Source organism: Solea solea, chromosome 11 (assembly GCF_958295425.1).
Source record: "Solea solea chromosome 11, fSolSol10.1, whole genome shotgun sequence".
Taxonomy (NCBI): Eukaryota; Metazoa; Chordata; class Actinopteri; order Pleuronectiformes; family Soleidae; genus Solea; species Solea solea.
The window spans coordinates 20,055,604-20,076,586 of NC_081144.1; the positions used below are offsets into that span (position 1 = coordinate 20,055,604).

Consider the following 20,983-nt stretch of genomic DNA (forward strand, 5'->3'; position numbering starts at 1 on the left):
TGGGATTCACCCACTGGGGACCATTATACATAAAACTCATTTACATTGGGGCATCAATAGCTACTTGGATCTGAGGGGATATTAAGTTAAATGTTGAGGAGCTCAGTAATTGCTTCACGGTCTTAATAACCGTTTTTAATCAACTTGTATTGCACTGCATTTAAGACTGCAGGTCACAGAGGGTTAGCAAGTGCATGTGGGTTATGACCATTATGAAGCAGTGGTTGTGGTGTTGTTACCCAAAGTTGTTAAAGAGCCTCCCTGACAACTGTCCTTACTGGACAAGCGGGCATGTTTACGCCACATACAGGGAGCTAATGTTTATATATGTGGCTGTGAGATAAACTAAAGTACAGTCACCACCCTCTGATGGCCCCCTGTCTTTGTACTGAAAATGTAATTTCCCGTTTTATTGTCTCACTTCCAAATTCATGCTGGACTCCTGTCAGCAACGCAATCTGAAGAATCAGCCATCAAATCTGTGATAGTGAGGACTCACATCTGCACCACTGAGACGAATCTCTTCATCTGTCAGGTCTGTGTTAGTCATCACCGGATCAAGAGTGCTGTGTCTTTGATTAGAAAAAAATCAATGTGTGCACTGCGGAGGTTTTTCCTCTGTGGGCTTGTGGTGTATTGAATAGAATCATATCCGACAAAAATATATCTGCCTGGACCTCTTTTTTTATTTTTTGTGCACCATCACAATCAAAAAGAGCTGTTGGAGAGTAGAACTTGTACCAGTTTTGTGTGCCAGCAAATATTAAGTCGAGGCTTTTCAGGTGTCTCTGGTTCTTCCTCCTTTTTCTTTGTGTCATCAAAACATGACACATGGGCATTTGCTGACGGAAAAGAAGGAAAAGACGACAGTGACGACAGTAAACACCTCAAGCAGATGCAGCAGTCTCTGTAGGCGGCCAGCCTTGGCCCCTAGCTCTGCCTCTCATGTATAAGCAGCTGTAAAGGAGACTGGCAGTGGAGCACAGAAACTGTAATCTCTAAGACGTTACCTGGAAAAAAAAACTGACTGTAGATGAGGGTCAAAGGTATTTTGAAGAGAAAAAGGGGGCTAAGATAAAGGGATGAGGGGAATGATAAGCTCATGGGTGGATTGGGGCAGATAGGAGACTGCAAAGAATCCAGAAGTCCCATGACTCACTGGCACTTCTAACAGACTGGACTTTGACAGGCAGCTACACACAGATGTATGTGACACAACTCACATACAAATGACGAGCCTGCAAACACACACACACAAATAAGTGTCTGTATATATTACCTGTGTATACACTAAGAAATTCTCAATGATATTTCCTTCCTTTCGTACGCACAGGTGCAATGCACGCATACACACACAAAAAAAAAGTTCACTATCTTTCACGGTAGAAAGTGGGCTAGAGAGGAAACTGGATCAGGAAGGAAATAAAATAAATGGGAGGCAAAGAGAAAATGAATGCAAAGAGAAATTGGGTGTGTAAGATAAGATCCTTTATTAGTCCCACCAGAAGGGAATTTGCCTTGTTAGAGCAGTAGACGTGGTACAAAAAGCAAAGGTAATAATGCATAATAAACACCAGGAAATATGAGAACTACAAAAGAACATTAACATGATTACAAAATAGAATAATGCATACAATGTAAACATTGTGTAACCAGAATATATATATATTGTGCGTGTGTGTGAGAGACAGAGAGAGAGAGACAGAGACAGAGAGAGAGAGGAAGGGAGGGAGAAGGAGAGAGCCGAGGTGAGGAGGCGGAGAGATGAGAAGCGAAGGAGGGAATAATGTAGACAGGGTAGGTGGAGAAGAGAGGGATAAGCCACACTTGGATGAAGGATTCCACTGGAGTGAGGAGGGACTTTCCAGTGTACGACCAGAGAAACAGGTGTGAGCTTCTCCACAGTGACCCTCCCACTGAGAAAAAGAGCAGGAGAGGAGATGGATGGATAGAAGGGCCCAGTGCTGACAGACAGTGACATGACCTCTGCATCTGACTGCTGAAACTGAACTGACCCTCCTGAAAAGCTGCTGTTCCAGGGCTGAATTGACAGGTTGGATCAGTGCTAGAGATGACTGACCACCAGCAGGTCTGAGCTCCAGCAGAAGTTGGGGGGGGCGGAGTTCACTCAGACAGCTGGATACTACCAGAGTCACTATGGATATGTACAAATGTTTAAGCTTACTTTTCTTCACTCTTCCTCCACAAGGTAAAACAGTCCTTTTCTTCTCAGTTACAGTTGCTTCAGTTCTCATATTCTTTGTTTCACTGTAATGGACTGTGTGATCATTGTTAGGATGGGGAATCAGAAAAGGGAGATTTTATTAAGTTGTTTTGTTCATTTGAAATTATGAATAAAATGATATAGTTCATATGCTCATTACCACAAAGAGCTACTATTACTACCTACTGTCTGCTTGTTGTTATGCCATAAATATCACATGTTTAGAATTTGGCTGGGAGAGTTACATTTGTTTTTGAATTGAGGGGATGGTCCAGAAAAACTGGCAATTGATGGATGGTGCTTTATTTAAAAATTAAAATGTGATTCAGCACTGTATTTTACCTCATTTTTGTTCAGTCCCTAATGAAGCTTCAGTCCCATTATTCATTAGAAGGGCACATATTTTTACTGAAGGCAAATCTGACAAGATGAATAATATAGTTTTTCACAAACACACACACAACCTTCAGGACACACACAGACACACACACAGATGTTTCCAGGTAGTTTCAGTGAATAGCAGCCTTGGTTGCTTAGTGACCTGCTACTCAGGCATCTACCTTGTGCAGGAGCAGTAATTACCTGAATTTTTTATATAAAAAAAACAGTTGCTGCTTGTGCATTATTGGCTTTCAGGGTGCATTGATCAAATATAGACAGAACTAGGCCCAGCCACTGTGACACATTTACAGATAACTAACCAGACTGAAACAGTTTGGCTTATGTATTACAGAAATGGATAAAAAAAAAACCTGCAAAAAAAATAGCATTTAACCTTTTTTGTATGAGATTGCAATAACATTTCCTTATGACTATTATAAATGTAATTTTTAAAACCTAGTGAGGGCATGGATTGGTAAACAAACAGTAAAGGCATCCACGAGAATGGCATGATATGTGTGACAAATACAATCAAATCAAAGTACATTTTCTCCACTCCATCCATCGTGTCCTATAAAGCACACTTTACAGATGTCAACTCATCCAACAATTACTTTCTCCTACACACACTGATGTTCTGGCCCACATGTTGTCAAAGTGAGGACACCTTGCCAGCTCCACCATCTACAGCGATTAGTTTCAAGGCTGCTTAAGATACCAGTGGAGCATTCCTTTTTATCCAATATCACCTCCATTCAACAGATATCACTCTGAGCTGATGTGATGAAACAAAGGCACCATCCTTAGTTCCTCTCATCTGAAAAGACATCTCAAGGTTGTCGGATGTCTGGACATGTCAAACAGGTTCAGTTTGAATCAGGAAGATCAATCAGGATATTTGAGGAGAGGAAAAAAGAAAAAAACTATATCTATTTAATAAGATATTGATCCCAAGCCTTTAAAACTGTGGATGCCAGTTTTCAGGCAGCTGAAGGACAGCTTGTATCAGCTTTGATTGAGTGGGTGAAGCACCAAAGAAAGTAAGGCCGGCTATTTGACAGCAACACCTGTCTCTCTATTTTAGCACAGGTAAAAACAGCATGGCACCTTTGTCATAGATAACAGATCTTTTTTCCTCCTGTGCAAACACACAGTGAAATCAAACTCCTCTTAACCCTTTTACAATTAATATTTTTTTTTTAAATAAACAATGGACAAAATAAAATACAATATAAAAATAGAGTGCTAGACATGATGAAACATCAGTACAGCTGGTTGGATAAATCAAGGCTATGATGCCTCGCACTGCACAGATGGACAAAGCTCAGAATTGAAATACATCCAAAATATGAAAAAGGAATGGAATACAAAGGGCATTGGACTGTGAAGGCCTTGGGACACTCCCTGTCTTTTTAATTGTTCCCAGACCTCATTAGGTCATCCTCGGCACTGTGTGAGCTGGTTCTAAAAAATGGGTGTTTGTGGGGTTGGTGGTGATGCTTATTGTAGCAGCTGTGGCCAAGAGACACAGAGGTAAAGAGGGTGATGACGGACGTGCGAGGACGGGATGAGACGTGACGACAAATTGCTCCATCAGCACGTCTGTCCTGAGACACAACGGATGTCCTCACACTCTGATTCATCCGTCCTTGTCTTTCCTCCCGCCCTCCCTGTCCTGTTTGTCTCGCGTAACCATACGCCACCTGTATAATAGAGGTCACCCTTATTTTGGATTATCTGCAACAGTGGATAATTTACAGCAGTACGGCTGCATCAGCTAAATCCATTTTTGTATGAGTGTACTGAAGACGGTGACAATATATATTCAGTAATATTTGCTATTTCATATGTATATGTGCAAAGGAAAGAGATTGTTATGGGATATAGGTCAGTGCAAAGTTTGCACAAAAGCATTGACATAAATGAGCACATGAATGAATGAATATACAGCCGGAGAAAACATCTTGTGTTAAACTTCTTAATAGAACAAAGCTTTTATAATTTGTGAATATTTTTTTGTCTCAGTTTGTTTCCAAGTTGGACCTCATGCCCACGCTGAAGAGAGACTGCTCCGGGATCTGTTCGCACATTATAATAAGCTCTCTCGGCCTGTGGAGAACTCTTCAGACACAGTGCTGGTGCACTTTGGCCTGTCTATTGCTCAGCTTATTGATGTGGTGAGTAAAACCTCACAGACTTGTTAGGCTTTGCCAACAGCCTAAACACAACACAGCAGGGGTTTATTTATTTTTGTGTTGTGTTGGTACAGTGTATGAATAAATAATGCATTTTTCTTGATTAACATTATCACAAACACAACCAACTCCAAACTACAGCACATAAGGGACCACAGGCTGAATTATTTTCCCAAATTACAGTAAATCCAGTTATCAAGAATCCTATCACTGGCAGCACAACTTTGTCCTAAAAAGCAACGCAGGCACAGCATGTCTTGACAGTGATATCTTGATAGATTCTCTGGCGTTTTTTTTTAATACATCCATTTCACACAAATTATGTTGCAGTGTTTTCGGTTGTCAAAAGTAAAACTGTATTAACGTCTCTCGTTGCCATCCAAGACTGAAGCCGGCATCGCTGCAGGGAGGATTCTCTAGGCTTTTTTTTGACACACAATTAGAATAACTGCGCTTGCTTCACATGCCTGATAGTGAGAGTCAGCTCCCTGTAGTATTTTCACTGAGTGCTGTGTCCTAGATGTTGCAGGGAAAGAGCTGGAGGAAAGCAAGCTGACAGTAAAGCAACAGATGCAATGAGGGTGTTTTGTTTTTCTTTCCACGAAGACCTATGTAATATTTTGTCCTGGTGTATTACATTACTCATCAGTCTTTATAAAGAGAGGGATATTTTTGTTTGTTTGTCTTATCACTGACTCATGTATGCAATTGGCAACTTCCACTTAATTCATCACTACAAAAGTATGTAGATGTTGAGAGATTATTAAGTCCAGACTGACGGGAATGTAAATGTCACAATAATTTTCTTTTCTCTTAAAATGAAAACAAAAAAAGGACGAGAAGAACCAGATGATGACCACAAATGTCTGGGTCAAGCAAGTATGTGGTGAAGCGACACATGAGGCATGCTAAAGATACAGTCTAATATGAAGCTGCAGTAAGTAAATATGATTAATGTTCTTCCCCAGGAATGGAATGATTACAAACTCCGCTGGGACCCGAAGGAATACGAGAATGTCACCTCTATCCGTATTCCCTCAGAGATCATTTGGCGGCCAGACATAGTCCTCTACAACAAGTGAGGATTGGTATCAATAACTTTAAGCTCTTCATTTCTTTTCACAGTCAAACAAGGTGGTTATCTCAGCTGTAGTATTTTGCTTGGCTAACATACTCGTACAAACATGAATATTGTTCTATATTGTGCTGAAATAAATGTGAATATGGCTGAACTTCATGGACCTGGTGTAACAAAAAAGCTTGGCACATTGTAGAGAGCAATACATTAATTCTGTCTGAGGCTCACTTTGTTCTCTTGGATGCGACCCAGTGCTGTCATTCACAGGTCAGAGGTGGAGCGGCTCATAATTGTCTGTAGTGCAGGAAGCTGCTGCTGCTGCTGCTGCTGCTGCTGCTGCAGCTGTGCTTCAGCCAGCCATTAGTTGTATATAACGCATTGAATATTGGAAAAATCCAACACAACAATAACCTTTCATGAACAGGGAAACAGTCTTTATCAATTAAAAAAGTCATTGTCTCATAGTTCGAGTCATTCTGCAGTCAAAGTCTGAGTCCTGCACTTAAGTAATACAACACTGCTGTGCCAAAGCAGAGATTTCTAATTAAGCTGTAGAACGTAGAGGCTTTTTGAAATAACCCCATAACTACAGGCAATGCATCTTTTTTGGATATTTGGCAAGCGAAGATATTTGTCATGAGGGTGATAAAGTTTAGGTCTGAATCTATAGGATTTTACTGTAATTCTCTAAAAGGCAGTTGATGTGGAGGTGTATTGGTGTCATGTGCACAATGGTTAGGATTCTGGAGTTTGACAGATGTTTACCAGAGAGGATAAACAAAGAATGGGTTTGCTGTTCTCGGTGCATGGCTGTCAGATCATAAATCCAGGCATGAAGTAATGGGTAGTGCTCAGGTGTATACTGACTCAGCTGGAGTGATGTAACAGGATCAGGATGCACAACAGGGATTATTCAGATGATGTAGAAACATAGAGAGGCAGCTGTCACTCACCACTGAATTACATACAGTACATGAAATTACTTTGGTGTTTATCAATATTTATTCATGGCAATTGCTGCAGCATTCTTTCAGTTTTCATTTTCTTGGTGTCATTTAAGAGTGTCATCAGCATATTATGCAATAATAAATGATGTGTTGTAGGGGGAAGGAGGAGGGTTTGTATCAGTCAATGGTTCTTCGAAGATTATTTGAATAAATCATTTATTAAAGATCAGATATTTAACAAAACTATGTTAACAAAATCTGAAATTCCCAGTCAGCTACTTGATTGTTCCTTTAAATAAAATACAATTTTGTGGCTATACAGTAGCTCCTATAAGTCATTATTCAAAATGAAAAACTGTTTATTGCACTAAGCAACCTTTAAACATGAATAAGCTCCGGTCTTTAGCTTTTTTTTTCTCTTTGATAGTTCTGTCAAGGTCAACTCTGACATGGAGGCTCCAAGAAAAGCTAGAGGCCTTTGATCGAGCCACATTCTTTTACTGCTTTGGCAATTTACCTAGAATTATTCATTTGAATAACGTGTTTTCATATTTCTTTTCCTTTATGTCCTTTTTCCTCATCTGCAGCGCTGATGGTGACTTTGCAGTAACTCACCTTACAAAAGCACACCTGTTCTATGATGGTCGGATAAAGTGGATGCCACCAGCCATTTATAAATCTTCTTGCAGTATAGATGTTACCTTTTTCCCCTTTGACCAGCAAAGCTGCAAGATGAAGTTCGGTTCGTGGACCTATGATCGTGCCAAGATTGATCTGATCAACATGGATAATAATGTGGACCAAATGGACTATTGGGAGAGTGGGGAGTGGGTTATTGTCAATGCAGTGGGCAAGTACAACACCAAGAAGTACGAGTGCTGCACAGAGATCTACGCAGACATCACATACTACTTCATCATCCGCAGGCTACCGCTGTTCTACACCATTAACCTCATCATACCGTGTCTGCTTATTTCCTGTTTGACTGTGCTGGTGTTTTATTTGCCATCGCAATGCGGGGAGAAGATTACCTTGTGTATATCGGTATTGTTGTCTCTTACGGTGTTCCTCTTGCTCATCACAGAGATCATACCATCTACGTCACTGGTGATTCCACTGATCGGTGAATACCTCCTGTTCACCATGGTCTTTGTCACACTCTCCATCGTAATAACTGTGTTTGTGTTGAACGTTCACCATCGCTCGCCACAAACCCACGGCATGCCTCAGTGGGTGCGGAGAGTGTTCTTGGACTTGGTGCCTCGAGTTCTCTTCATGAAGCGTCCGCCAGGCACAGCAAAGCAGCACTGCAAGAAGCTAATCGAGATGATGCACCATCCAACATCGATATCTGCGACGGGCAACTCGCAGGCATTTTGGGCAGGGTTAGAGACTGGACTGAGACAACTGGGGCAGGTTGATAACGCGCTCCCAAAGACTCCTGAAAGTCCAAGTATCCTTGTCTGCTCAGCTTCTCCACCATCTTCCCCACATGCAGACCACACTGAAGAAGATCCCCCACTGAAGGCAAACATATTCTGCCAGTCCACATCCAGTCAGTATTCAGTTCACTCAGAGAAACAACTCCTACGTGGACTCAATTCGGCGGCTTTGTCCTCGTCTCTGTTGTCCTTGCCTCCTTCTTTACCACTTGGACCGCTTCACAGCTTGTCCAGGGAAGAACCGAGCACGCTGGCACCAAATGGCCGTTCTGTCAGCGTGGAGCAAATGTGCAACCAAGAGAAGGAGCTTTCCAAGGGAGTGGGACATCAGTGTCGCTCCCGTAGCTTCCAATACTGTTGTCTACATGATGAAGGGCCTGGAGTCATCAGGATCACCGCACGGGTGAAGAAGCAGACCCCTAAAGATCATCTAGCAGAAACCATCACAGCAGAGTCCACTAAGAATTCAACTACACAACAAGACAACATCGTTCCAGCTATTTCCCCAGCAATGCAACGGGCTGTAGAGGGAGTTCAGTACATCGCTGATCATCTCAGGGCGGAGGATGAAGACTTTTCAGTGAGTTATTATTCAAGTCATTTGGGAATGAAATACCACTTTATGATGTGCTTAATTTTAATTAGTTCAGTTTGTTATTTAAAAAAATAAATATAATGTGTTTTGATGTATTGAAGTCCCTTCAATACATCAATGCCATTTCAGCTGAAATGTAAGTATGTATGCTCTCAGTTTACAAGATCTAAATCCTGTAATCCAACAGGAGGTGCTCTGTCTTTTTTCCCCCATTTATTTTCCTTTTTATTTATGCCTTTTACCTTTTAGTCTTACTTCATTTGAAATTTTATTAAATTAAAAGCAGTTTTGCGTGGTCAAAAAGTAGGGGGTAAAAGACAATTATTAGTGGGATTGTAGTATTAATGTCGTAGAGTGACAATAGCTACTTTTAGTGCACCTCAGATCACTTTTGCCAAAACTAGACGAGGCTTCTCTAAAACACTGGGACACTTTTTTCATGAATTGCTCATTTTTAGGTCACAGCAGCAATGTGAAAGCCCTGTCTTCATAGATTACTGATGTCATGGTAACAATAATCATGGTAATTTAACTTTCTCTTGGCCCAGACCTGTCACTGATATTTAGTAATTGAGAGGAAAGCTTATCTAAATATTTACCTCCGGGACAACTTCATGAGTCATACCCATGCATGGGCTGAAAAGTTACAGTGTTAAATATATATATATATATATATATTATGTTATTATTATTATTATTATTACCATTGAAAATGTATTCTGACTGGGGAACTGCTGAGCAACTTTAAGTTTTGGTAGCAGTTTCTGAGTCTGAAATAAGAGAGAGTTGTCACTGTGGAATGGAAGGAGAGGTTCACAAATATGTAAAATTATTCTGAAACCAGAGGTGGAAGCTATTGTATTCACTCTCACAAGCCATTGTAAGTACCACAATGTACTCTCTATATCCAGCCTGAGAAAACCAGTCTTTGAAATAATGTGACCTCAGTAATTTAACCTTGAATTTTTCATAAGACAGAAGAGTATGGAGTGACTGGCTTTTAGGAGGTAGCTGCCTCATAATGGAGAGAAATCAGCCATTCATAAGAAATCAATCAAGGGTATGAAGTGTCAGCTTGCACAAAGAAATACTGGTGTGAAATTTGAAAAGTGTCTCCTCTCTGCCAGGTGAAGGAGGACTGGAAGTATGTGGCCATGGTGATCGACAGGATATTCCTCTGGATGTTCGTACTGGTGTGTATACTGGGATCTGTGGGACTCTTTCTCCCTCCTTGGTTGGCTGGAATGATCTAGAACCCGATCATCAAAGAAAGTCATTAACACTGAGAGAAGGACAAGCACCGTTTCATAATTGTTGTTTTCTTTTTATCATTTGTCCTTTTATTTATTTCTTTAAGGACCTGAAAGTCACATTTCTTGCTTTTGCCCCCAGGTTATCAAAAGGCTACTCGTGAAGACATGAGATTAAATATCTATCGTTGATTCCGCTGGGCGATATAAATTCTTTATGAGGGCGAAAGGGCAACAGCAAAAATATCCTTGCGCACCCATCCATTTCGACATTGAGCTGTATTGCTGTCACCTTTTGTGAAAACAATGAAGAGTAGACTGAGCGGTGTAAAAGTGTGCATGACAATAGATTGTATACACACAAAAGTGGACGCAGTCTTCTAGATTGCAGGGTGATTTTAACAGGAAGTCACAATATTAGTGAGGTATCTTGACTTCAGCACAAGTGAATCACAAGTGCAGTGCGCTCACCAGATGCTTCTAAAATGATTCATACCAACCTGATCTGTCAGAACTCGGTGCTGTGGTGGAAGATTTTCTAGGATGGAATTTACTGTGTGTGTGTGTGTGGTTTTCAGAGGTCAAGGACACTTACAGCTTTGTGATTTTCTAATCTTCCCAGTGAAATAAACATATTTATTCAATATTTCTTTCATTCATTCTCTTTGTTATATCTAGAAGAAGTCGGTGGTAATGGGTGGATTTAATCACTCTCTCCTGTTCTTCACTGCCTTTCTCACATTCAGGTCTTTGTATTGTATGATGAATACAATAGGAGTGGGATGACTAGGCCAATTATTATTTATTAACCCTTAGAACACAGAGCATGGGGGTATAAGAATGTGTAACATAGTGTCCTGTATCCTTTTTTCAGCACAACACGTAGGCAATCTCATGAAGAAAAAACATTTTTCAGCAACTATATAAACACACCTGAGCAAAATGTACTCAAAATGTTTAAAATCGTATTGAATTTGTGAAATTTGGAAATGTGGGAAATGTGTCACAATTGTGTCACAGTTTAAATTTCATTTGGCTCGTTTTTATGAACAAAGGGAAAAGAAAAAAGCTCTATTTTGTGACTTCTGCACAATTATTGCTACTTTATATCACTACTAAAACTGCAATATAAAATGACTCATAACTTTGACCCCCCCCCCCCCCAGGAAGTTGTTTATTATTCCCACGGCAATTTACCATGGGTGCACCAAGCACTAGCACTAAGGGTTAAGTTATTTTTTGGTCAAGCATGGTTTATTAGCAGGTCATAATGAATATTTATAAAATTAAAGATTATACTCAACAAACAATGGTGTATTACATTTGGTAACATTTGCATTTTTTTTTATCTTAAATAAAGAAAACTGCCTCTACAGTGCATTTTAGCTTGTCATACAGTCTAATCTGTACAAAACTAAAGTGGAAGTTTCTGATACAGGCAGACAATATGAGAGAGAGGCTGATAAAACTTAATTAAAAATAATTTTAAAACTGATTTACGTGATGCCAACACAATCATGCAACAGGTATAGTATATGAGGGATCTGTATAACATTTTTAGTGTAAGATCACATAGTTTCCAGAGTATTACATATTTAATGCTGCAGAGATACTGTATGGTAAACCCAATTCCAGCCCAAGGATGATTTCAGAACTCACTTCAAAATTGAATTGAATTGAATTAATATTGTTCATAATGTTACATTCTGGCAACTTTAATACTGACCTGTCATCTGCAGTTCTGCTTAATCCGTCTTTTCTTTATCAAAATTACATATTTTCAACCTATTTATCAAAACCATTACTTCAGAATAAAAATGTGAAAATGATTAAGCAAAGGCTAATTGTACAAGGTCTGTACCATTTCATATGAAACAGTTATATGAGGTGTGAGTAAGGACACTAGTGGCATAGCTGTTGATGACTTGCCACTCTACCACTTTTGACAATATAAGAAGCTCAATGAAATGCCTATATCTGGTGTTTTTGTTTTGAAAGCTCAATATTTCCTTCAAATGCATTGACTCTTTGTTACTTTGAGATGATTCCAGTCCGTTTCCACCAGTTTTCACTTGCAGGTCGAGGTTTACGCTGTCTGCCACCTGTTGTTCTCACATATAATGTATAATATAAACTGAATTTTATTTGCATTTGTCAAGATAAAACACTACACTACCCACAGTCCTCAGGTATTACAGCCATTTACAATCTACAGAGCCAGGTGAAGTATATGTTTATACTTGAAATTCATAAATTTTTACTGTTCTCAAATATCCCCCCTTACACAGTGAACTGATCGTGAAATCTATCATTTAAAAAAAAAGAAAAAAAAAATCAGATCAGATCTATCAGATATGTATACAAAGTAGCAGAATTGCAGAAAACTGACATTTCTGTAATATTTATTTCAATGGTTTACTTTGAAATGATTATTTTATACCATCTGTACTAACATTTGATTTCTTTGTTGTTTTTGCCTATGGCTATGTAGTGAAAGTCTTTTTATTTTCTACTTCTGAGGCATTTCTGAGGCATTGCTATTGCATTGTGATGTTATACACAATAAAATAAAGCTAAAGCAAAAGGGGCTGAATAAATAAAATATTTTTACATTAATGAAACATTCTCTGGAGGGGAAGTTGGTGAACGTGGTGGAATCTATTGACGGGCCCCCGCTGTAGTGTAATATAAAGGGCCCATTCTGAAGTAATGAAAATACAACCATTGTTCATTTTTAGGTGATAATAAATTAATGAAAACATAATAATTAAATGTTATGCCGTGTCTCCTGCATGCCTCGCCTCACAACGGTTTGGTTGTGTTTTCATTAATATGCACACACACTAGTGACTTGTAAAGCAGTTCAGTCTATTGAATCATTAGAATCAGTTAATTAAAAAGATTTGTGCAGTACTTCCTCCATGACCGGAGCACAGACTCCGTCTGGCACAATCACCGAGCTGAAATACGGCAGCAGGGTGATGCGTCTCGGCAGGGCTGTCACTAAATACACCAGACTCCTCTGTTCAATTATGAGATTGTAGACATTCCCTTGGCAATTGATGGAAGTGAACCCATGTTTTCAGGATTGTTAAGTCTTTTTAACTGATCTACATTTCGGCATTGTTCAGCTTGATTCTTGTGTCGGACATCTTGCTCATGCTCCTTCCAATCAGTGGCCGGCAGTCTGACGACATCACGCATAGTATTAAAAACAGTACCAGGTACCATGTACTATCGCTAATGGAAATGCAAAATAACTGCACCGTGCCGTGCTAGTGGAAAAGGGGCTTTAGATTTGTAAATGTGTTATTCACAATTGACCTTTAAATGCTGATCAGGGTATTCAGAGTTTTTAGTATAAACAATAAAGGCAAAAATATTTGATTCTTTCCCACTTACCTACTTACCTTACCATGTAACGCCTCAGACTTGATTAGATTTAAAAGCACGTAACGTTACACCTGACTGTCCAAAGTGATGAGCTCAGTTTTTGGCCCCTGCCAACAAGCTATTGTATTTCTTCTGGCTCAGCAGTCAACCAAACATTGATCATTATGTAAAACCATAGACAGCAGAAAATGGCAATTTAGCATAATGTGGAAACACAGCACTCCAAACTAGATGAAATAACATGCAGGGCCATATTTATTCATTGACTTTTAGCACATAATCTGTAGAGAAAAGGGCTGAATGTTAGTCTGAAATGCATCATAGCATGATCTCTCTCGCACTCTCTCTCTCTCTTTCGCTTCAACTCCAAATGCATTCACGCAACGGAGAGCTTCGGGTTTGCTTTTTGTCTGTTACCACGGACACATATGAATGGATATTAATTTCCATGTGTTCTCCTGGTTTTCTCTGGACAATCAACGTCGTGGTATATTGTCACTTTAATTCTGCAGTGAAATGAGGATATTCTTTGTGTTACTACAGATTAATTTCAGTGAAGTGATAAGACGTGTCTTTTGAGCATACATTTCATATGAATAATTTCATTTGTAAAAAATGCAAATTACAAATGGCATCAGATGGTGGAGCGCCACAAAGGTCCTTTGTATCGGCCGCCTCAAGAATACAATTCAAAATGCCATGCAAGCACACAGTTATTAATTACGGCTACTGTAAATGTCATGTTAATAAATTTACCTTCAATCAAGTGATTGTCTTTGCAACTACATGCACAAGGATTTACTAATTAATGGAGAGGTGTTACTCTGGCTAAATCCAGCACATGGCCAAGAGGAAAGGAAGTGGGCTCGTAAGCAGAGGGTCACCCAAGGGCCAGAGCCTCAATGTTCCGCGGGTGCAGATAAGTGCTGATAAGCCACTGCTCCTGTGTCTGCCTTGTGTGTGTTTACTACTGGTGTGTAATAAAGATGGGTTAAATGTTTGTGTGTGCAAAAATGACAAATTCTTCTTCTATTCTAAATGCAGTCATTTGGTGCGATCAGCTCCTGTTGCATCGTGTCCATGTGACAGCTTTGTAAATTATAATCTCTCTTTTCTCTCTCACGTGATGAGTTCGCAGCTTATGTTAGATGTACGATACAATTTGGTTCTCGCGTATTTGCTTGTGTAAATGCAACAAACGACACCACCTTCCACACTATTCCAAATCTGCTATCACTGCAGTCCCAAACACACTGTGTAAATCACGTTAGACAAATTTCCACAGAGTCAATTTCATTTAGAGTAATACTCACAATTTAAGAACCTGCGTATCTGGCCAACATTTTTATTTTATAAGAGTACAGAATGTGCATCCAAGATTCAAAGTCACCTGGGCAAGAACTTCCCTCTACCATTCAGAATGTGACACGCAATGTGATGCATTGATGAATCACTGTTACAAAAAAATAGAACTGAACATAAAACCGAATGAAGAGTAAAAACATCTAAAATTACCTGAAACTTTCCTATTTTTCAGTTCCATTTCTTCCATTTTGTATCAATGTCACATTGGCCACAATCATGATGTGTCTATATTCTTGTGATGTGTTTATAATCTGGACCCTCAAGCTGACAAGATGTCTTTTGTCTGCCCTAATGTCTAAGAAAAGAGGAACGATTAAAACTGATTCCTGACTGCATTAAATGTGGGCCAGGGACGTAAAAAGGCAGGCAGAGTCGTCTATTCCCTAGACTTCTGTCACTGATGAACTATAACATGTAAGTTACATGCTTGTATTATTGGGTACATGAAATGTGTACTTTATAATGCGGTTGATTTGTACCACAGAGAGCCACAGGCAAACACCCTGCTCTTTATTCAGAGGCCAGCCCCTGCAGTCTGGCAACCCCTCGCACAACGGAATGAATTTCTAAGTAAGACATCTGTCACAGTAACCTCCCAATCAATTCTCCTATCACACCTCCTTAATCGCATAATCCAGGCTCTGACGAAGTGCCAGTTACCTGCAAAAACTCCCTTAAATAGGCCGGTCTGAATACATGCATACATGCCACAGACGTCTGCAGGAGTGTGCGCACGCCTAGACCTGAACACACTCGCTAATCTGCCGGTGGATGGGCAGCAATATCCTCCGAGACCCGCGGTTCACGAAATGGGGTAAGACGTGATGCACAGAGGCCCAGGGGATCCCATTATATCAACACACACACACTCACTCACACGCATTTCAACATATTCCCCCAATGATCAGCAAATTCAATGTGATCACTCCAGTCAAGAGCAATCTGAAAGTGCTGCCACTCAAACTGATAGGTGCACAAGCAGGGTTTCCCTCAGGGCACCAGGTGAAGGGATCATAATTTGTGCATGTGCAGCTGCCCTCTGGTCCAGTCCATCCTGAGACTTCACGAATGTCTTACGAAGGTAAACTGTCGGTCCCTGCTGCAATTATTGCTTTTAAATTAGGAATACATTCACCATCCCCATCGGAACACAACCACCGACATGCTGACGGTGAGGCAGGGGTGTTCTCGGTGTTTTCCATGAACACACGCTCAGCCATTTATTTATTTATTTATTTTTTATTTGCTGGTCCAAAAGTTATTTTGTCCAACCTAGCATCACGATGTCAACCTTTATTTGACTCTAAAAGGCAGCAAGGTAGATGCTCTCACTGCCCGGGCCTGCTCATCACCCACAGGCTATGCAAGTTGAAGCTATGAGAAAACAAGTTTCTCCCCAAATTCATTATTTAATAGCGAGGTTAGGGCCATAGCTTGATAGAATTTGTGTATGAGAAAGTAAGAGGTGTGGGGGCGAAAGGAAAGGCTTCACTTTAAAACTCTGTAAAGGTCTACCAACACCAGAGGTTATCATTTCAAAACCAGTCAACGTCCAAATCAAGGTGTACTGCATTCAGCCCTCAGCAAGAAATGATTGAGACCTCTCCAAGAGAAGAGAGAGTACAATAGAGAAATCGTGTGTTAGAGAAACATTTCTTCATAGTGTTGTGTAAAAGTGTATGGTTGGAAAGAGAAAATGCACAATAACTTTTCTAAACACATTGATTTAGTGAGACAAAATGTTCGTTACAAAAAAACTGCTTTCAACTTAACTGTATGGATATTTGAATTATTTGACCTGAACAGAATAACTTCTATGTCCTTGAAAAATGAAAGAAATTACCCTTTTTTTTTAGCACACAGTGAGCTGTGCCACCAGCTCAAATCCAAAATGTGGTTAAAAAGAAACATGCTAAAAATGTTAAAAAATACATTGGTGAAAATAACTGATAACAAATGGACAAGAGTTCATTTCAGGACTCAGAACTCAGAACTCAGTCATCTTCCTGTGGGTGTCTGCCTTCTTGTGCTGGCTCTGGATGGATACCTCCTGAGTTTTCTGCTGGGCCAGCAGCCGGCGGGCTGCGGACAGCTTCTCTTCCAGCTTCTTCACTATGGATGTGGCCCTTTACACGCACACGCACATGCACACACAAACAAAAACAGAGATTAGGAAGAGGAACGAGATGAGGAGAAGTTTGTTCAGCTGCAAGTTGGCAGGGAAAAACAAGTACAGTCTGTTAAACCTAGACTCTTCACACCTTATTCGCATTTTCACACAACTCCCACAGTTCTCCTTATTTACCATTTTACTTGACAGGCGCAATATCGCAACGAATGCCTAAATTTCTACAATAAACTGAAATTTGTGAAGGCATACACTGTCTGTGTGAAGACTATGAGATTGCTAATTAACCATGATCTCAGTAGAGGAGAAAACAGCTGCTGAGCTCCTGTGGAAAGACTGGAACCTGCAATAACAGATTTTTTCTTGGTTCATTCAGGATCAGTTCCCGAACGTCATAGAGGTTAGAGTTTGTAAAATAAACACAATGAACTCGCACTTACCCTCCTGTGTGTCTGCTGAGTGACTCTGTCAATCTTTGGATTTCTCTCTCTGTCTGGGAGACCCTCTGAGCAGCCTGGAACAGCTTCACATTTAAATTCCTCTTGGTGCTTTCACCTCCCCTGTAGGCTTCCACCCCAGTTGCAGATGACGGTGCAGCAGCACCCCCCTCAGTGGGATGCGTGCCCTTGCCACCAAGTTTGTTGTTAAGGAAGTCAAATACAGTGCGGCGCTCTCCTGTGGCAGCCCGGGGTTTTCTGCGTTTCTTCGGACGTCCGGTCAGTGTGCCATCTTTTGTGGCCTTGCTCTGGGTGCGCCTCTGGGTTAACTCAGCACACTCGTCCAGAGACTTGCCTTTGGGAAGGACCACAGCCATGACAGGCTCTACTCGACCCTCCTGCATCTTTCCTAAGCCTGAAAGAGACAAAAGAGACTGAGTGAGAAAGAGGAACACATACAGAACATATGTATATGTATACCCTTATTCTTATAAAGAGAAAGGACATCTTGGTAAAAACAATCACATTTTTGAAACAATGCAGTTTCAGAATCTAACATGTGATTAATGTTTTCCACTGCTAAACTTACCCTTCCCATATTCATAGCCCATTTTGAGCATGAGCTTGGATCCGATGCCTCTGGTATGTGCCTCCCATCCACCAAAATTGGCAGTATCTATCGAAACTGTGGATTCTTCCGCAGAGTCCATAACTGTTGGAATGGAAGCAGAGACAGTTAATTACACTGAAAGAAAGAAACGGCCCAAAAATAATGACTTTTCTTTTCAGCATGTAAAATGAAAGGCCAATTTCCTGTGTGCACTACATTTTTAACACCAGCAGAAATATTGATCAAGAAACAACAACTTGTTTGAACCCACCTTTTGCATAAGCAGCCTCGTCTCCAGTGTCGTCCAGGTCAGAGTCAGAGGAGAGTGGGTCGTCTTCCCTCAAAGGCGGAATAACACAATCAGCCTCAACAACGGCATCTTTCATTAGCTGCGAGTCAAACTTCACAGTGTAGAATCCACTGTCTATATCTACAATGAGAGAAAGCGTCAGCAAAACAAAAAAAAAACGTCACTATAGAATACGTCATTTAAATCAAGCCCTTTCAGTGAAATACCTTTAACCTTTGCTGGGTACCAGATGCCGTCTTCGTGTCGAGTCAAGCAGGACGAGCCTTCTTCAAGAGAACTGAGGTTGCACTCCGTGAACTCTCTGAGCTCTGACACATACACCACTTCACCGTGAGAAAACCTTGAGTCAAAAGAAAATATCTTTGAAAATGCTCTGTCTCAACAGAACTGACATCAAAGTGGAGTCCAAAAACATGCAATATGGGGATAAGGTAAATTGGACACTCTAAATTGACCGTTGGTGTGAATGTGAGAGTGAATGGCTGCTTGTTTGTGTATGTGGCCATGTGATGGACTGGCGATCTGTCCAGGGTGTTCCCCCCTATTGCCCTATGTCAGCTGAGATTGGCACAGCTTCTACCGTGACCCTCATGTGGAGGATAAAGCGGTAGAAGACTTCACTGCATTTTTACCCTGTTGACTGTCTATGGTCAGGAATACCTGCATTATATGGCTAATGGGTGACACTTGCTGGATTGTATCTGCTATTACAGATACAGTGGCCAGATGGAAGATGTTAAACTGTCCAGACTCAGACTAAAGAAGCAAACCAGTCACAAATCACAATGATTCCTCCAACTTTCTTTTCCCTTAAGATAATGTATTCGTATTAGTATGCCCTTTGCTTCTCACACCATATCTACTGACCGCTTTAATGCTTTAATGCTTGTTGTAAGCCTTTGGCTCTACTACACCAACTATGGAATTTATTGTTAATTAACTGATCATAGTGGATTGTGTCTTTGGAGTCACTTTAGCTGGACACAGAATAGCCACAGAATTAAATAGCTTCCATTCAAAATAGTCATCAGTTTGTGAACTGATGACTATTTTAGGTCTTTAAAATCTTTATACAATATATTTCCAGCTTTATACAAATGATATGATCTTTTCTGAGAACTATTATGCACAGTATAACTCCACTTCAGCAGCAGATCAGTTTTTATAAATCAAGCCACATTAGTCATCAGTTGTGGGGTTCTGACACAGAATGTTTGAATGACACTGTATTTATGAATGAATAATAAATGTCTGACCATATTACAATACAATTCTTTTTCTTTGTATCGTTGTATTTTTTTCTTTTGTCTCAACACACAATGTTTTGCAGAGCAAATATAAAAATATAGACACAACAATGCAGTTTAACTTTACCTGCAATTATCCAGGAAACGACATTTGTCCTCTAGATAGAACGGGCACGGTTTCATAGACTTCTGGGTGGGGTAGAGGTAGAGCACTCTTACTTGTGCCTCTTCTCCATCTGGCGGCTCTGTCCCCACCACCATAGCATTGTGGTATTCCAGCGTTCCCCATGTTGTCCTGTAGGGTGCTCTTACTTTGGTACCACTGAGAGCATCCTCTTCCTCCTCCTCCTCCTCCTCAACTTCTTCATTTTCTCCATCATCTTCTACTTCATCAGTCCCCTCATTGTCCCTCTCTCTGGAATCAGAGCCACTACCTGAAAACTCTCCCAGCTCAGAGTAAAAAGCAGCAAACTCAGGGTCCAAACAGCTGTCGGCACAGCTTGTGTCAGCTGCTGTCTCTGAGGCGTACGGCTGTAGGCCATTGCTTTCCTCCAAGCTGGCCAAAAGCCGACTCTTTTTGACAGACACCAGACTGGCCTCAGTGAGCTCTATTAGCTGAGAAATGTCCTCTTTTAATTTGAGCAGGTCAGCCTGTTGAGAGGGGTCCAGGCCAGCTGACAGGGCTGTCTCTACCTGCTGCAACTGTGCACCATAGGTAGCAATTGCTGCTTCAAGGCTTTCTTCGTCCATTTTGACACTTCAGGGGACCAAGCAGGACAGAGATGGACAGCATCAAGATGTCCCAAGATATCTGAGGAAAAACAAAATGGGGGATTTTCAGTATAATCAAGGTAGCAAATCTCAGCTGAGTCATGGGCTGACTGAGAGGCTTCATCTTAATCACACGATAATCTGAATCATTTTTAAGGTCATATTTTTTTAATGGAGCTTTATTGTCTAGCAAATATTAGCTAGATATTCTGTCCAAGTTTGAGTACTGTTTTAGGGTGTACAGCAATATGAATAACAATATTCACAGGGTGGTTGATATAGATATTTTCCTGCAACACAACCTGTATAATGATTAGGTGCTATCAACATAAACCTTGCTATGAATCGCTGACTGGACATCACAATTACATCACAGCTAGTGTTAGCTATATGTTCGCCGTATTTAAGCTTAGTTGTACATATAACCAACAAAACATTCTTTACCCTCTCAATTAGGCCAGTTTTCTGATATCCTTTGCACCGACCTGCGAGTAAGACTCATCTGTTTCGTTCAAAAAGTAAATCAACTATCTACAGTCACAAATACCGGTTTAGTATCAAGCTCGGGGAAGTGGACTTCTGTTGTGAATTCTCTCATCTTTCAAAATAA

At 40.5% G+C, this 20,983-nt stretch overlaps 2 protein-coding genes across 3 annotated transcripts in view; one reads left to right on the plus strand and one right to left on the minus strand.

Annotated features, from left to right (window-relative positions):
• Positions 1 to 10,756, plus strand: part of LOC131468043 (neuronal acetylcholine receptor subunit alpha-2-like) — a 33,538-nt gene extending 22,782 nt beyond the window's left edge. Inside the window, exons 1-6 of one of the 2 annotated variants that reach the window (XM_058641885.1) lie at positions 1,846 to 2,209; positions 4,631 to 4,782; positions 5,635 to 5,679; positions 5,769 to 5,878; positions 7,413 to 8,847; positions 9,990 to 10,756. In XM_058641885.1, the coding sequence (XP_058497868.1) occupies positions 2,158 to 2,209; positions 4,631 to 4,782; positions 5,635 to 5,679; positions 5,769 to 5,878; positions 7,413 to 8,847; positions 9,990 to 10,115 (1,920 nt within the window). In that variant the 5' untranslated portion in view covers positions 1,846 to 2,157 and the 3' untranslated portion in view covers positions 10,116 to 10,756. Of the gene's footprint in view, positions 1 to 1,845; positions 2,210 to 4,630; positions 4,783 to 5,634; positions 5,680 to 5,768; positions 5,879 to 7,412; positions 8,848 to 9,989 lie in introns of those variants that run through there. The other variant, XM_058641886.1, reaches the window with a different exon arrangement.
• Positions 10,757 to 14,542: 3,786 nt separating this feature from the next.
• Positions 14,543 to 20,949, minus strand: zgpat (zinc finger, CCCH-type with G patch domain). Its single transcript, XM_058641866.1, has 7 exons — positions 20,818 to 20,949; positions 19,730 to 20,413; positions 18,562 to 18,695; positions 18,317 to 18,475; positions 18,025 to 18,147; positions 17,439 to 17,850; positions 14,543 to 16,996 (listed from the first exon to the last, which is right to left on the minus strand). Exons 2-7 carry the CDS (start codon positions 20,350 to 20,352, stop codon positions 16,858 to 16,860), a joined length of 1,590 nt encoding a protein of 529 aa, XP_058497849.1. The 5' UTR covers positions 20,353 to 20,413; positions 20,818 to 20,949; the 3' UTR covers positions 14,543 to 16,857.
• Positions 20,950 to 20,983: the final 34 nt, after the last annotated feature.

Coding starts and splice junctions, on each gene's coding strand:
- zgpat (XM_058641866.1), bottom strand. CDS start 20,352: ATGGACGAAGAAAGCCTTGAAGCAGCAATTGCTACCTATGGTGCACAG. Junction 18,696..19,729: donor CGTTTCCTGGATAATTGCAG/GTAAAGTTAAAC, acceptor TTTTGACTCAAG/GTTTTCTCACGGTGAAGTGG. Junction 18,476..18,561: donor GTACCCAGCAAAGGTTAAAG/GTATTTCACTGA, acceptor CTCTCATTGTAG/ATATAGACAGTGGATTCTAC.